General features: G+C 39.0%; 1 protein-coding gene across 1 annotated transcript in view; it reads right to left on the bottom strand.

Moving 5' to 3' along the window:
* Arid5b (AT-rich interaction domain 5B) overlaps window positions 1-16,030 on the bottom strand; it is a 183,836-nt gene that overhangs the window by 85,127 nt on the left and 82,679 nt on the right. The window contains 2 exon segments of the mRNA XM_042696278.1: window positions 9,143-9,314; window positions 9,316-9,374. Coding sequence (XP_042552212.1) covers window positions 9,143-9,314; window positions 9,316-9,374 — 231 coding nt within the window.

Here is a 16,030-nt window from a genome sequence, read left to right as displayed (position 1 = left end):
TTTAGATTCAGAATCTTCCTCATTCCTTTGCTAACTATTCCTACATAAGCCTATCTGTCCCCTTAAACCCAGATAATCTACTGTATATTTCCTTATCTAGAAAGCTAGTAATCTATTTCCAGTTGGCTCAATGTCAGGATGTCTGAATGTTCTTTCTGAGCAGGGTGAGTCTGAGCTAGAGGCACATGAGAAGAAGGTAGAAGTCTACAGTGGTTGAGACAAGCAAGCTAGGTTCAGATCTAGGTTTGACCACTTGCTGTCTGTGTACTGTTCCTGCTTTTCAATGTCCTTACCTGGATCATGGGTGAGAATCGTAAACTGAAAGGCACAGATACCCATTCATACATCCAACCAACATTTATTGCACATCTACTATGTGCCAAGTAGTTTCCTGATCCCTGGACACAAAACTGTGAAAACAGAAGTGTCACTGCCTACATTATCAAGAGCTGACAGAGTGAAGGGATGGTGAGGGGGAGGGTGGAGAATGATGGAGACAGATGTAAATAAACAATTACAGCAGATTCTTTCAGATAATGTTGAGGTATGAGAAGATAATAACACACTGGGTAATGAGGTAGAGTGGGACTTGTGGAACAGGGATGTCAGAGATTTCTCTGGGGAGTTGACATTTCAGCTGAGGTCCAACTCATCAGAAAGAGCCAGACTCATGATGCCTGGGGAAACACATTCCATGCAGAGAAATAGACACATATTTCTGGGCTGAACAGATGTTGAAAGATTTTTAGTACCACATTATATACCATTTTCTCCAATGGTCAGAATAGGTATGAAACAATTTTGTGGGGTATGTTTTGGGGGGGAAGAGAGTGAGAGTACTAGGGATTAAACTTGGAGCCTTGTGTTGGCCAAGCAAGCACTCTACTACTTGATCCATAGCCTCTAGCTATTTTTAGTTTGTTTATCAGATAGGGTCTTATGTTTTTACTCTGGCCAGCTTTGGATTGGGATCCTCCTACTTCTGCCTCCTGAGTAGCTGGGGTTACAAGCATATATCACCACACTCAGCTTGTTTTAGGAATAGGGTCTTGCTAACTTTCATTTGGTGTGGCCTCAAACTGATTTTTTTGTATGTCTGCTTCTCAGGGCAGTGTGATAGCTGGTGTGTGCCCTGGTGCCCAGCCTCTTGTAAGTATGTTTTTGAGGAAGCATTATGGACTCAATAGGGTAGATTTTTGTTGGGTGATATAAAAGGTAGTAGAAAATTCAGTTAACAATGAGTTCTTAAATAGTAGTTATTCACGTAATCCTCACAATAATCTTGGGAAGTTACTCCTTTGAGCTGTGGTCTGTATTTAGCTTACATTTTGGCATCTCCCTGTTTCCCAAACTACAGTAAGTAGTTTGTTTTCATTACCATTGTGCACAAGGACCAAAAGAGTACTTGACCCCACATAAGTGTGTAATAAATGAATGAACGAGTGAACAAATAAATGGATGAGGATATACTGTGGGTCAGGCACTGTGCTAGACTCTAAGCAGCTCCAGGCAGTCTCACCTATAGTCAAAGGAAGTTAAATCAATCCAGTGTCACTGATCTGATAGAATAAAGGGAACCAGAACATTTCCACCTATGAAGATCTTTAGACAGAACCAACATAGACTTATTCTGAACTTCATTCCAACAGCTTTTACCCCAACTAGTACATTTACTTGTGATTTTTTTTTTCATGACCTGGTTCTTTCTTGTAGTATATACATTTGTTGTTTAATTGGTTAAAAAAAAAAGAGATCTGTTTCACCCTAGAGAGGAATATGTTGATCGTGTTATTGTAATAGGTTATAACTTTCTTGCTTTTCTAGATAAGATGCTAGGTAAATATTAGCCAATATACACACAAATCCTTTATTTGAGGTGAATAAGAGTTTACTGTACCCGTGAGTCCAAATACTGTTTTATAACCATTGAGTCCACTCCACTACAAAGAAAAAGGAGTCCAGAGTTGTTTTAAATTTTCCTCTTAAGTTCCCCAAATAGAAAAAGTCCCCTAATCTTATCCATTCCATATATTATGACTCCATAAGTGAATTTACAGTAGCAACATAAAAATTCTTTTCATTCCTCCCCAAAAGAGATGGTCTCCAAGCTTCGCTGGGCTCCGTCCTCCCAGCCCTGGCTGTCAAAGCCCTTCTTTTGTTTACTGTTCTGGAAACCAAGTTAGTCTTTCTGTGTCTCTATGTGTACCATGGAGTACATGTGATCTACCTCTACCCACAGATTTATTTGGCTTTGGCTCACTATTTTGTATGATGACCTTAACATTCTCTTTATCCCTGTGTTTGGTGGCACATGTGACAAGGATGTGCTACCAAGAGTGACTGGCTGAGATAGCTCTCTCAATACTGTAGAATACATTTATGACAAACCAGGGAGATCTCTGAAGGTGATCTCCTCTACACACATGGCAATGTACAAAAAGCCCAGCTCCTTTCCCGCTCACTTTCAATTAAAGGGGGGGAAAATAACCCAAGTGCCTCACTGTCATTTGGTACATCGGCGTGCACCATACGCAGCCAGTAAAAGCCTGAATGTGGACAGAGGACAGGCACAAAGCCATTTGATCATCGAAATCCACTGTGACCATGAAACCTACTTTGGCAAAGAAAAAAGAAGTGTTTACTCACTTACAAATTCCCATGATCCTCTACAAAATCACTGCCTCCTCTTTCATTTCCAGCAAACTGTGAGGTTTACAGGGGATGAGGCAGAATCTTGCTCACCCATCATGGTTCAAAATAATTTTATATGCCTTCTGTTTCCTTTTATAAGAATTCAAGGTCTTGCTCTTTGAATTTCTGGTCTGGTTTTTCCTTTTGCCTCCCCACCCTCTTTGGGCTATAATGCCATTATTTCAGCCAACAGGAAAAATGGAAAGAGAAAGCTCAATGCAGTCAGAAGAGCTTCTTTAAAATCTACAATCAAAAAACAGACAACTTTTCTCATTCAGTAAGGCTCCAGAAACCTTTGGGGAGAGGTTTCTTTATTATTTAAAGAATATCATTTCCTATGAATGCAAGTTTTCTAAGACTTTAGTAGAAGTAAAGAATCTTCATTTATCAAGATTACACACACACACACACACATATATATATATATATATATATATACACTCACATACATACATATAATTGAGATGATCCATATATTATCTTGATATATATGCATTATATAATATACAATACTGAGTTTATATATATGTGTATATATATGTATATTCACACACACACATATATCAAAGGAATAGAGAATTAATCTGATCCTGGCTAGTTGGTCTCACAGACAGGGTAAATAATGCAAGACCTCTTGACACTTGCCCATAGGCTGGAGAATAGCTATGAACCCTGAGTTAAACAAGGCCTATTTGACTGTGAGCTCTTCAGTACACCCAGCCTCAACAACAGAATATGTCTTGATACTGACACAGCCAAATCTCTCTCCCTGAAGATTACAACTCATGATGGCTCCACAGGGGCTAACCCAGATGACAGTCCAGCTCATGTGGAAAAAGCTTTCTCTCTTGAATAGGAATGATTCCACATTTTCTTCCAGTGACATCTCTACAGCTTACTTTCATTCCCAGAATCCATCCCTGGAAGAGATTTTCCTCGATGGGACAAACTTACTCAGTTACACAGACAGCTACCTCTGTGCATGTGAATGACCATAGCCTGTCTCTTACCCAATCCATTCCCAGATCAAAAAAACATAACCCCCACCCCATAGAGAAGTATGACTTCAACTTCTTAAATCTCTTCTTTGCAAATCCCAAACTCAGACCAAAAAAAAAAAACAAAAAACCTGTTTTTTTTTTCAAGGCAAATGATTCCTTAAACTAATTTGTTTCACTTACTTTTAAGAACTGATTCCATCTCATTTATGTAGACTGGGTTGCTTTGCATTTCTCTGATAAGAACTAATACCTTAAAGTTATCCATTTATCTACCGTACCTCATGTGTCTCTGTTTGAATTTAGCTGTCAACACTTCCAAAATGTGAAATCTATCTGTTAGATATTAAAGTAAACACCATGTATTACAAAGGGTGGACACTGAATTGCTCCAAAAACAAAACTAGACAAAATATTTGTCTGCATGTGTTTTCTCTACAGCAAGAACAGTAACACATATGAATGACAGCATGCATTTTAGAAAAGAGAAGTCATTAGAAAAAAGACGTGACAGCAAGGTAGGGGGTTGTTAGAGAATGCTGGATGTCCGAAGCTTCTGTTACGATAGTAGAGGCAGGAATTATGTAGATAGGAAGGATTTTTATGAAGAAACACACCTACCATTCATGTCACTTTTCCCTCATTGATATTATAATCTCATTTCCTAACTGCATGTTCAATACAATGAGTTTGCCTAATGCTTTCATGGGAAGACCAATGCTTTCGTCTTAAAAATAGTCAATTTTCTGGATGCTAAGATACAGTATGTTGTCAATGAAGCAGTGTAACCAACATGATAGAAGAAAGAGGACAGGGTGGTAGGGCTGAAGCTTTTCAATCACCTACTATTAATATGACTAGATTTATGCTTATGTCATAAGTTTAGACATTGCACAGTGCTATAAGGAAGGGATTTGAATAAAATGCAGTGAAGAAAGCAGATGGTGTGCTATCAAAACCCTTCAAGCCTAAAATAACCTTTCCCAAGTAAGGAGGATAGTTAATTAAAACCAGGATATGTTTACTCTATTCTGAATATCTCAATGTAAATAAAAAAATGAAAATGACACCACAGTAATGTTGGATTAAATGATGAAATTTCATCTATTCTATTTTTCTTTAATAGTTTCTAATCAAACTTTTCATTAAACAGCTTCATAAAATTCCACAGAGAATTTATTTACAGGGGCTCATTGTAGATTTAAAAGCCTTATTTTATTGTTCAATTAAACTTGTTATTCAGTGGACAACATTAAACAGCAGGGGCAGAGGTAGCTGTCTGTGTAACTGAGTAAGTTTGTTCCATCGAGGAAAATCTCTTCCAGGGATGGATTCTGGGAATGAAAGTAAGCTATAGAGATGTCGCTGGAAGAAAATGTGGAATCATTCCTATTCAAGAGAGAAAGCTTGTTCCACATTCAAAAGCCTGGGTCTTCCCTGGGCCTGGTCGACTGACTCCATCCACAACTCACTGGTAGAGAGGATATTAGACCATTTACAAACCTTTAAGTGAAGTTGACTCAAGGCATAACACATCCAAGAGAGATCAATAGTTGAACCAGGATGAATGCAGCCAGTTGCAATGCTGAGAGTTAAGACAGGTTTTAAGAATCAACACTTCCAACAGATTTCTCAAACCCTCATCCCTATCTTTAGGCATGGGTGGTTCACATATATAATCCTAGCTACTCAGGAGGCTGAGATTCCAGGGATTGGTATTTGAAGCTAGTGTGGGTAGAAATGTTTGAGAGAGACTCCAATTTTAACTACAAAAAAAGCTAGGCTAGATGTGTGGCTTAAGAGGTAGAGTACTAGCTGAACAAGCATGAGGCTCTGTGTGTAATCCCTAGTTCTGGTATATTCTCTCTCTCTCTCTCTCTCTCTCTCTCTCTCTCTCTCTCTCTCTCTCTCTGTCTCTTTCTCTTGGAACAGTGATTCACGCCTGTAATCTAGCTAGTTAGAAAGCTGAAATCAGGATGATCAAGAGTCAAGACCAGAGGTTGGATGCATGTGGCTTGGTTGGTAGAACACTAGCCAATGAGAAAAAGGTATTAAGAGCTGAGTTTGAGTCCTAGTCTCAGACCAAAAGAAAAGAATCAAGATCAGTTTGAGCAAAACATTTGTGAGACGCCTTTTCAAATGATAGTTGGGAGAGGTGAAGTATCCTTGTCATTTCCAGGAATGACTGAGCTGAGATCAGAAGGATCATGGTGCCAAGACCACACTAGGCAAAAAGTTAAAAAATCAAACAAAACTGGGCATAGTGGCATGTACCTATCATTCTAGATATAGTATTATAGTCCAGATATGGGTTGAAGGTGTGTGTGTGTGTATGTGTGTGCATAAGATAGATAGATAGATAGATAGATAGATAGATAGAGAGAGAGAGAGAGAGAGAGAGAGAGAGAGAGAGAGAGAGAGAGAGAGAGAGAGAGAGAGACCCTATCTCAAAATAACCACTGTGAAAAGAGCTGGGGCATGGCTTAGCCATGGGGTATCTGCTTAGCAAGTGCAAGACCCTGAGTTCAAACCCCAGTACCTCATAAAATAAACAAAACCAGTCTGAGCTCTCCCTTCCTGTGAAAATTTTCATGACCCTTCACCCTGACTGCCATCTCTAGAAACCTCAATTGCATTGCTAAATTACTTCTATTCCACGTGCTTCCTGTGCCACTCACCAGATCCCCACTTAAGTGATGTACTTACAATACATGATTTAACCTTTCAGGTACAATAATCCTTTCTTCATAAATGTGACCTTAAATCTTCCCAAACAATCAAGGGCTATTTAAAATTTTTTTTTAATCTTTTATGTACTTCTCTCTCAGTCCCTCTCCATAATGCCATTTCAAAGAAGAAAGCAAAAGCTATATTAGTTAATAAAATAAACATTATTCAAGCATAAGCAAACAGACACTGTCCTTTTTTGAAAAGGACGTTGGAGGTATTTTATAGCAATTTATGAATTTCATGTGTCAAAGGTGTAGCTGCTAAATGCTATAAAGTCTTTGCCATCAGTTCTGCCATTCATCCACCTGGTGATATGGCCAATAAAATTTGATTTTTACAGCCTAGCCATACTGTTACCTAAATTACATTTGACCAATTACTGAAGTCACCAAACGTGCAGCACAGAATATATACTGTGTAGAAAATTCATCTGTGGGCCCCCTGGCACTCTCAGTAATCTGACAGAAGTGTTTCAGTCATCTGGCAGTGTTTAATATTAGGAACATTTGTTTAATGCTAGTCACTAATTAAATTTATGTTCTTCCACCAACTGTTAGTTGGTTGGAGAAACCCAGTGCCACATTTTTTAACAAATACTTTAAAAGCATGTCATTTCCAAATACAACCAGTTGGAGGTTGAAAAGAGTGTTTTCTGGAATTTTAGATGCTAAACTGAGAGTGGGAGATGGGGAAAGCATTTTTGGATGGCCTTAGACGGACTGGAAATAAGTCATTATTGCTATGTGAACTACTTCAAGAAGCACAAACTATTTGAAGTACAAACTGAACCTTGAAAAAACCTTTAAAAATTAGTAAGCTAGCCTCTAGAAGTTCTTCCATGAACTTCCCAAAGAACTTCCACTTGAAGAGGCTGAAGAAGAAAGACAGTATTAAAATTAACTACACCAGAAGAAAGTTCAGGAAAACATTCAAAAGTCAGATGCTTGTGTTTGTGAGAACATTTAAAACTAATTTAGTAACTCTTAACAGCCATTATGATTGCTGTTGAATTGGAACCTCTTTCTATTACCAATTCTAGATATAACAGCTTTGCAACTCAATGACTAATAACTCTTAAATTAGCCAAAAGGTTAAAACTTTTTTTTCATTATATTACATTGTGAAATTCTAATTCTGAATACTCTTAAAGGAGAGAGAGACAGAGAGACAGAGAGACACAGAGAGAGAGAGCACTTTCTTTCAGCTTTATTCCTGTCAGGAATTTAGAGATCTCTTGAGAGACAAACAGAACACAGGATTTGGGGGTAGGGGATAAAGAAGAAAACTTCTCAAACACTGAAAAGGGGGACATTTTTAAGTGGTGACTTAAAAGGAGTGGATTTTAAAATGTAGTAGATACATTTGTTTGGCTTAAATAAAAATTATGTGAATATTAAAAAGATGGCAATAAGCATTACTTTAAAGAAAGAAAACATACTTGTACACACATGATTACCCTCTCGAATTGAGCCATTTAATAAGTCAGAGTTGTTTAAAAAAAAATCTGAAAAAACAATTTACATAAAAAAGTCATGGCCCTTGGACTATGATGAGTTGAAATATATATATATATATATATATATATTTCTGCTTTCCCCCTTCTAGATCATCCTACCTCACCCTTTTATCCTGGCTTCTCCTGTACAAACACATGTATTTACTAAGTCCCTCTAACTGGGTTGCTGGAGTCATGACAAATGAAATCAGAGAGTCTACAGTAGACTCTCTGAACCGCATTGAGGTCTATAATAACTGAGCAGAATAACTTGAGTTTGGATATCTACAAACTGGGGATTGCTGGGGAAACAGAAGCCAATAGCATCAGGGAAATGGTCTAGCTCAGAGGGAAGCTATGCTGGATGTTCTACCTAAGATTATCTCTACCCAGGTCTATTAGGGATTCCACAAGGATCATATATATATATATGGCAGCCACTCCCAGAGAAGGGGCAGCATAAGGGTGGGGGCTGCAAACCTCTGTTAATGTAAGAGTTCTGATTGTGGAGAACCTCTGGTATAATCTAATCTCTTTAACAAAAGGATGAGAAATGAAGACGTGAGAGAAGCTGTCTGGACTTGCTCCTCATCAGTTACTGACTGCAACCATGCAAGGTTTCCCAAACTGAGATGTGGTATCTTTGCTGCCCCAGGCCTTTGGTGTAGAGTGACATGTGACAAGCCAGCTAGATAGAGATGTAAAGATATGTGTGCACACATACACATTTTGTGGGCATTGTGTAAATTTGATTACAAGTATGTGTGTATATATGTATATATGAAAAAAAGTTCTATCATGTATCCATCTACCCATCTATCCATCATCATCATCCAGTCACCCACCATCCATCTATCCACATTATGGTGCCCAAGTGATTATAATTTGAGCATTTTTACAGCACCTTATAAAAGAGTTAGTTTTTTTTTTTAAATAATCATTCATATAGCCTAAGCTCTTTAAGAAAAAACATAAATACTTCCCATCCAATTTCAAGGTTGACCAGGCGACTTCAGACTATATCAAACAACAAATTCTAAATAATAATCTTTTACCCATGGTGAATGGAGGCTGGCAAGAAGGCTATGCTGCAATCAGGCCAGGGATGGGAAGGGTGCTGTAGCACATGGGGCTGTGAAAATGAGCCCCGTTCTCCATCACTGCTCTTCACAAGAACTGAAAAACAACGGTTCAGATGCACAAGTTTCACATAGGAACAAAGACTTACCAAACTCATCGCATATACTCTCATTTTCTATTAGAGTGGGGTGATCAAAGGTGTCTCGACAGTACAGGATCTGGGGGTTCCTGCTGACCACGGCGATACCCCCCAGGGCCAAGGCGAACTGGTCCGTTAAAATGGAAGATGGCTTATCTTGGATGCGCTTCAGCATAGAGCGGGTACCGGCAGTATTGAGGGTAGCTGAGAACGATCACGTTCGTTTCCTCCTCGTCCTCCCCTAGAAAAATGAGAAAACACTTTCATTGCCTTCTTCCCTCCAACAAAGACAGTATCAGTGAAAATATTTCTAGCCTTCTTTCTTCCCTTCCCTTATTTCCTTCCTTCCCTCCCTCTCTTTTCTCTTTCTCTCTTCTTTATCTTCTCTCCCTCTCTCTCTCTTTCTTTCTTTCTTTTTTTCTTTCTTTCTCTCTCTCTCTTTCTTTCTTTTTTTTAGGGGGTCCGGTCGTGGGGCCTGAACTCTGGGCCTGGGTGCTGTCCCTCAGCTCTTCAGCTCAAGGCTAGCGCTCTACCACTTGAGCCACAGAGCCACTTGGGCCTTTTTTCTTTTTTTGCTTATGTGGTGCTGAGGAATCGAACCCAGGGCCTCATGCATGTAAGGCAAGCGCTCTACAACTGAGCCATCTTCCCAGCCCCCCTTTCTTTCTTTCTTTCTTTCTTTCTTTCTTTCTTTCTTTCTTTCTTTCTTTCTTTCTTTCTTTCTTTCTTTCTTTCTTTCTTTCTTTCTTTCTTTCTTTCTTCTTCCCTCCCTCCCTCCCTCCCTCCCTCCCTTCCTTCCTTCTTCCTTCCTTCCTTCCTTCCTGCCTGCCTTCCTGCCTTCCTTCCTTTTCTTCCTTCCCTCCTTCCCACCCCTCTCTCTTTTGCCAGTCCTAGAGCTGAACTCAGGGCCTCAACCTGAGCTCTTTCACTCAAGGCTACTGCTCTACCACATGAGACCATGATCCACAGCTCCTCTTCTGGATTTTTTTTCGTGTGTGTGTGTGTGTGTATGTGTGTGTGTGTGTGTGTGTGTGTGTGTGCGCGCGCGCGCGCGCGTGCACTTGTGCATGCGTGGGAGTGGGGGGTGGGGGGTGGGGGTGCTTGTTAGTTAATTGGAGATAAGGATCTCTCAGATTTGTCTGCCCAGGCTGGTTTTGACTCCAGATTCTCAGATCTCAGCCTTCTGAGGTAGCTAGAGTGAATGGCTTGGAAATGGCATATTTCCATAATCATTTTGTTAGTAAAGCCCTTATCAAAGTTTGCCTTTAACCCAATCTGTCAATACCAAGCCTTCTCCCTGTCCCATTTCCAGATCTGCTCCCCAGGATAGCCTCAGGCTATCAGCCTCCTTCACTGCTATCAGCCCAGAGTGACTGTATCATGGAAAAAAGAAGCCTAGGATGACCCTGATGACATATTAAGCAATGCTTGGTTCCCAGTGAGCAGAACAACAACTCCATTCCTTCCCAAAAAAACGATTTCAAGAAAATCTGACTTGTTTTTAAGCACTAAAGCCATCACAACGGGCTAAAGAAAAGATTTGTGGAGTTTCTTTCTCACAGTTTGGCAGTGCTTTTGTATTGGAGTAAGATTTTAGGATTTTTTTAAAGTGTTTGGAGCCCCCAAAAGGGCATCTGCTTCTGGAGAGATGTCTGGAGAGATGACTCCAAATAGCATTGTCAGCTGCTTGGGGGGGTCAATAGTGCTGTTCAGCAAATATTTCCTGTTCTCTTGTGTCTGGGGGAAAAGTGATGCTTCTACTACTCTCCCAGGAATCCAGATGCCCTGTGACTTGTTTGAGCCAATGAAATCTGACAGAAGCAGTAGCTACTTTAAAGAGCCAGTGTACCACCAACCATAGTCTCTCTCACGGTTTGCTCTGGCCATCTGTAATGCGCTGATAGCAACTACTTTGCCAGTCTGGGACTAGAGTAAAAATAACAGAGTCCCTGGTTCATCAAAAGTAGAGGTATCACATACATCAAAAAATAAACCCTTTTTTTCATGACTAGGATATGGGGGTTATTGGTTATTGCAGCATGATCTAACCCAACTCAATTGATCCATCTACTTCTGTATACTCCTCACACCCCTACCTCTTATCTATTAATGTTCCTCAGACCCATCTGGTAACTTGGCACACTTCAGAAGCCCATGCTGAGAGAGCTCCCCAAGCATTCTTGTGAGAGATTTCCATCAGAACCAACTTAGCTCAGGAGAACATGTCAGCACAATCAGCGACTCTTCCTCTTATTATGACCACAATGCTTATTTATACCCCCACTATAGTTTCTACTCATTTATTAAAGCCAGATGAAGCGCGGACAAATCTTTCCTTCATCTTAAGTTTGAGAAATGGCAAATGTCTCTTTAGGCCACCTGTCACCTGCGTAACATCACACTGAATTTAGGCTCCATGCCCCAGTCTCCCATCACTGTCCATAACCACACGATCAGCAACCCCTCGACTTGTCATTTGCTTATCCAAGGGTAAAAACACTCAATGTTTTGAGCCTTTCCCATGCTGCAGGGAATCACACAAGACAGTTGTTAAGGAGAGCGACATTATCGTGGCCATCTGGTAACCAGTGGGAGACAAATGAGTAAGCACAAAACAGAAATGGAACACAAGCAGTACTAGTGGAAGGTGGCTAAGTGACCTTTGCAGACAGGAGGCCGATACTCAGATGCATTCCTAATTATGTTCACTTAGTTCTTCAGGCTGGAGGCTTCTCCATGAATGGAGATGTTTAGCTGCTTGTAAGTTGACATCATTTAATGGCTTCCATTGCTTAGACTCCTGCCTGGCTTGCGGGCAGCCACTTGATCAGCTGGCACATTTAACGATAAGGAAGTATGTTTACATGGAAGGCAAGTCCTCAAATAAAAACTTGCTTTGAGATGCTGACATATGTTTCAATGCTTATCCATATGAGAATCTTAGAGCATATCAAGACACTAAGTTTAAACTGTGGGTTCAGATCTGTGCTTGTTATAATTAAAATCCCAAAAAGTTTTCATGGAAATGTTCACCAAATGTTGTCAAAACTCTACCATATCTGAGTAAAACTTTAAGAAGTAGTTTTCAGTGTGTCATTGGTATTATACCCTGTATTATTTTGCGCAAGACACTCTGAATGAACTGCGAGAACATACTACTTTTAGCATGTCAGCATCTAAAGACCACGGCAAATACCTGAAGATTCCAGACTTCTACTTTGGTAGTCCCATTGGTTTTTTCTAAAGTGGAGAAGTGGTGTCAGTTGCTCCCAGGGTTCTTAGAATATAATAATGGAAGTGGTGCTTTTTAGGTTGAATGAGGAAAAGAAAGTTGGTGTTATGACAGAAGCTACCACTGGACTCCTGGGCCCACTTTATTTCCTTGCTGTCCTTTCATTCTGTTTGTCTCTGACCATTTTTTTCATGATGATATCGACTCTAACCTGTTCCTACCTATCTGGCGTCAGTCCCATGGCTCAGATTGGCTTCTTTTTTTCTCCCTTCACCTCACTTTAGCTCACAACATTTACTCCCCTTTCCCTTATTCAGTTTCTGAAACACCAGCCAAGTCATGAACCTCTCTTTCTGTTGGAAGAATAAGAAGCAAGTCCCCCTTACTTTCAATCGTAGAAATGAGTTTGACCTCTGTCCATTCATTCTTTTTTATATATATCCATTCTGTGACTGTGGTCACCTGTGGATTTGGGGTGCCTTCAAGGATGCTTGACTCAGAATTTGTAAGGTTGGGCCCAGCAATTTACCCTTTAATAAGCATTCCAGATAGTTCATGCATACTAATCTTGGAAACCTGTAATTCTAGGTCTTAGTTTAGCTTTGTCCATAAGCTTATAACAACTTAGTTAGTTTGGGTTTTGATATCTATAATATTAAACATGTTTATTTTGTACCATTTACAAACATATTTATATTATAAAATACATATTTATATCATATATAGCACATATTACATAATGTGCATTGTATACTATATTATATATGATATCTATAAACATATAAATGTGTATATAGTTTTTGTATATGTATATATTGTTTTTAGATACAGTTGTTATATATACACAGTTGTTAGATATGTGCTTTTTAGTCTTATTTCTCTTCTACCCCTCTAGTACCTGGAACAAAATGTAGGATTATTGCAGGATTATTGCAGATCTCACACAAGATATCAAATGGAAGAACAAAACAACAACTAATGAAAGAAAAAAAATCTCCACACAACGAAACATATGAAAGAATGAGGGGTTATTTCTGTGATTCAGTAGCAAAATGAGTTTTAATATACTTTCTGGAACCGATACCAAAACACTAAAATGTACAAAGACTTTTCTCATAGTGACCTTTTTCTCCTTACAACAACTCTATGAGTAGCATTAATATGTATTAATATTCTCCAGTATATGGGCTGGGAAGGTGGCTCAGTGGTAGAGCGCTTGCCTTGCATGAATGAGGCCCTGGGTTCGATTCCTCAGCACCACATAAGCAAAACGAAAAAAGCCGGAAGTGGTGCTGTGGCTCAAGTGGTAGAGCGCTAGCCTTGAGCTGAAGAGCTGAGGGACAGTGCCCAGGCCCAGAGTTCAGGCCCCACGACCGGACCCCCCCCCAAAAAAAAAAAAAATATATATATATATATATATTCTCCAGTATATTATTAGATGGGAAAACTGAAGTTTGAGACACCCAAATGACAGTCTTGGATCTCTGAGAGCAAGAAAGTGATAGAGGTGAGATGCTAGCCCAATCCTTTAAGTCTGATGAACTTTTTACTATAACAAAATGTAGTAGTAGTAGTAGTAGTAGTAGTAGCAGTAGTAACAGTAGTAGTAGTAGCAGTAGTAGTAATAGTAGCAGTAGTAGCAGTAGTAGTAATGTTTAATCTGCAGAGTAAAGATGGCAATAATGTCTTTTGATCAAATAAAATAGGAGATTTCTGTGGAACTCAACCAGTTATAAGCAAGCATTGTTCTACTATACTTAGGTTACCTTATTATTTGAGAGTACTGCACTGGTAAAGATTTGACATTATTAATTCATTTGCCATGTATATTGACTTTCTACTCATATGATAGAAAACAGTATCAATAATATATTTTGCAAGTTTTCTACTGCTGACTCTCAAACTTACCACACAAAAGCTTCCATGGCCAGTTGGGATCTTGTCTAACTTTGTTGATTATGACCAGAACCACTCATTTGGACCAGGATTTTAGCATTGTTTGAACAGAGGCAAATTTCCAACCTTATAATTAGACAGACCCAGGGGAACTGTCTCTCATATTTACAAAACTAGAGAAAGCCCATGAGATCTACGAGACTCTTATAGAAGTTAAAGAATACTAGATGAAAGTAAAGAGAAAAGCCAGAAGAAAGGTAAGGCCTAGAAAAACCAAGTCATGAGCCACAATTCCACTGAGTAAAAACATTCTGAGTCTCTTTTTTGTAGTTGTGCCAGTTACATTTACTTTATTACAGTGACATTTTCTCCCTACAAGACCAAGTGTAGTCCCTTTAGATCCATAGGTTTGTATAACAGAGCATCAAAATATGAATTTAAGAGATTCCTACCCTGCCACCCCACCTAAAATTCTATGATCCTATAAATATATTTCCCTAGCTTCTCCATTAGCTTAATTTCCTCCTTATACAGCTACACAAATACTACATTGTTCAATGACTGGCTATTTTATTTTGCCATAGTACCCTGAGACACAAATAAAACCAAACAACTTTTTTTTTTTAAAAAAACTTACTTAAATTCATCAGCTACTCTTCTCTTTCTTATACATTACATATCCATAAGCACATATTCCTTCTCAAAGTTATGCCTGGAACCAGGGGTGCCATAAATGTTCTGTCAGACATTTCCCTCTCTCTAATTCATAAGAGGCTTAGCAGATAAATCTAAGAATGAGTAAAGAATGGATAAATTGCACATTTGTTTAGCAAAAGACAAACAAAGAGTTCCTGGAACAAAGATTTTCTTTCAACCACACCCACACAGGAAAAGAAATAGAAATCCTGTCCTAAGGAGTACTCTAACATACTCTAGTTGGCTGGAGTTGGTCAAGTTATATATACTTCACTTGTTTTCTATCAACAGAACATGGTTAGCAATAAATTGCTAGTACTCATGACTGGAATTTTAAACCACAATTATGATACTATATTAAAAAATGCTATTTCATTCCTCAATTCCCCCTTCCTACCCTCTAACCCCCCCAAAAAGCTATGAACATGCTTGTTTGAAAATGAAATATTCAATAGGAATAAGAGACCCCATATTATTAAGCTTCATTTCAACTCCAATAAAAAGAACTTTGCCTATTAAAAGTTAATACTTAAAGTACACTACTTGTAATGCTCAACCAAAATGACTCTAATCCTGTGCTTATATCATAATTACACGTTTTGTTAACCTCCCTCAATGTCAATTTTTCACTTATTTATATATTTTCTAAGTCCCAAACAGAATTCCACAGAGAAACTGTAATTATATTGTGAGGCTCCACCCAGGCTTGTCAAACAGTAACTGTATACCATTGCTTTAATCCTGAGTGGGGCTGGGGGTGGGGGAAGGGTTGTGTGTGCGGTGTGGGGGAGAGGGTAAGAGCAGGCATTCACTCTGAATAGCACATTGCTCAAGTTGTCTTTGTACAAAAAGAGACGCATGAAATAGCGAACACAATGAATTAATGGAGCATTGACTTTCAAATATCCATAATGCTATTTTTTTAAATAGTTAATGATGGCCAAATGCACTGAAGACTGAAAACATAAATGCTGGAGAAGAATTTTCCTTTTATCTGTTACACAATTTAGAAATGTAACTTTCTTTTTGATTCTGGGGGTTAGAGGGGAGGAAGGGAGGCTTGTTTCCGAAAC

Source organism: Dipodomys spectabilis, unplaced genomic scaffold (assembly GCF_019054845.1).
Source record: "Dipodomys spectabilis isolate Male_0828 unplaced genomic scaffold, ASM1905484v1 ptg000207l, whole genome shotgun sequence".
Classification (NCBI taxonomy): Eukaryota; Metazoa; Chordata; class Mammalia; order Rodentia; family Heteromyidae; genus Dipodomys; species Dipodomys spectabilis.
The sequence above is the reverse complement of the archived record's forward strand: the minus strand, read 5'-3'. Positions and strand labels throughout refer to the sequence as shown.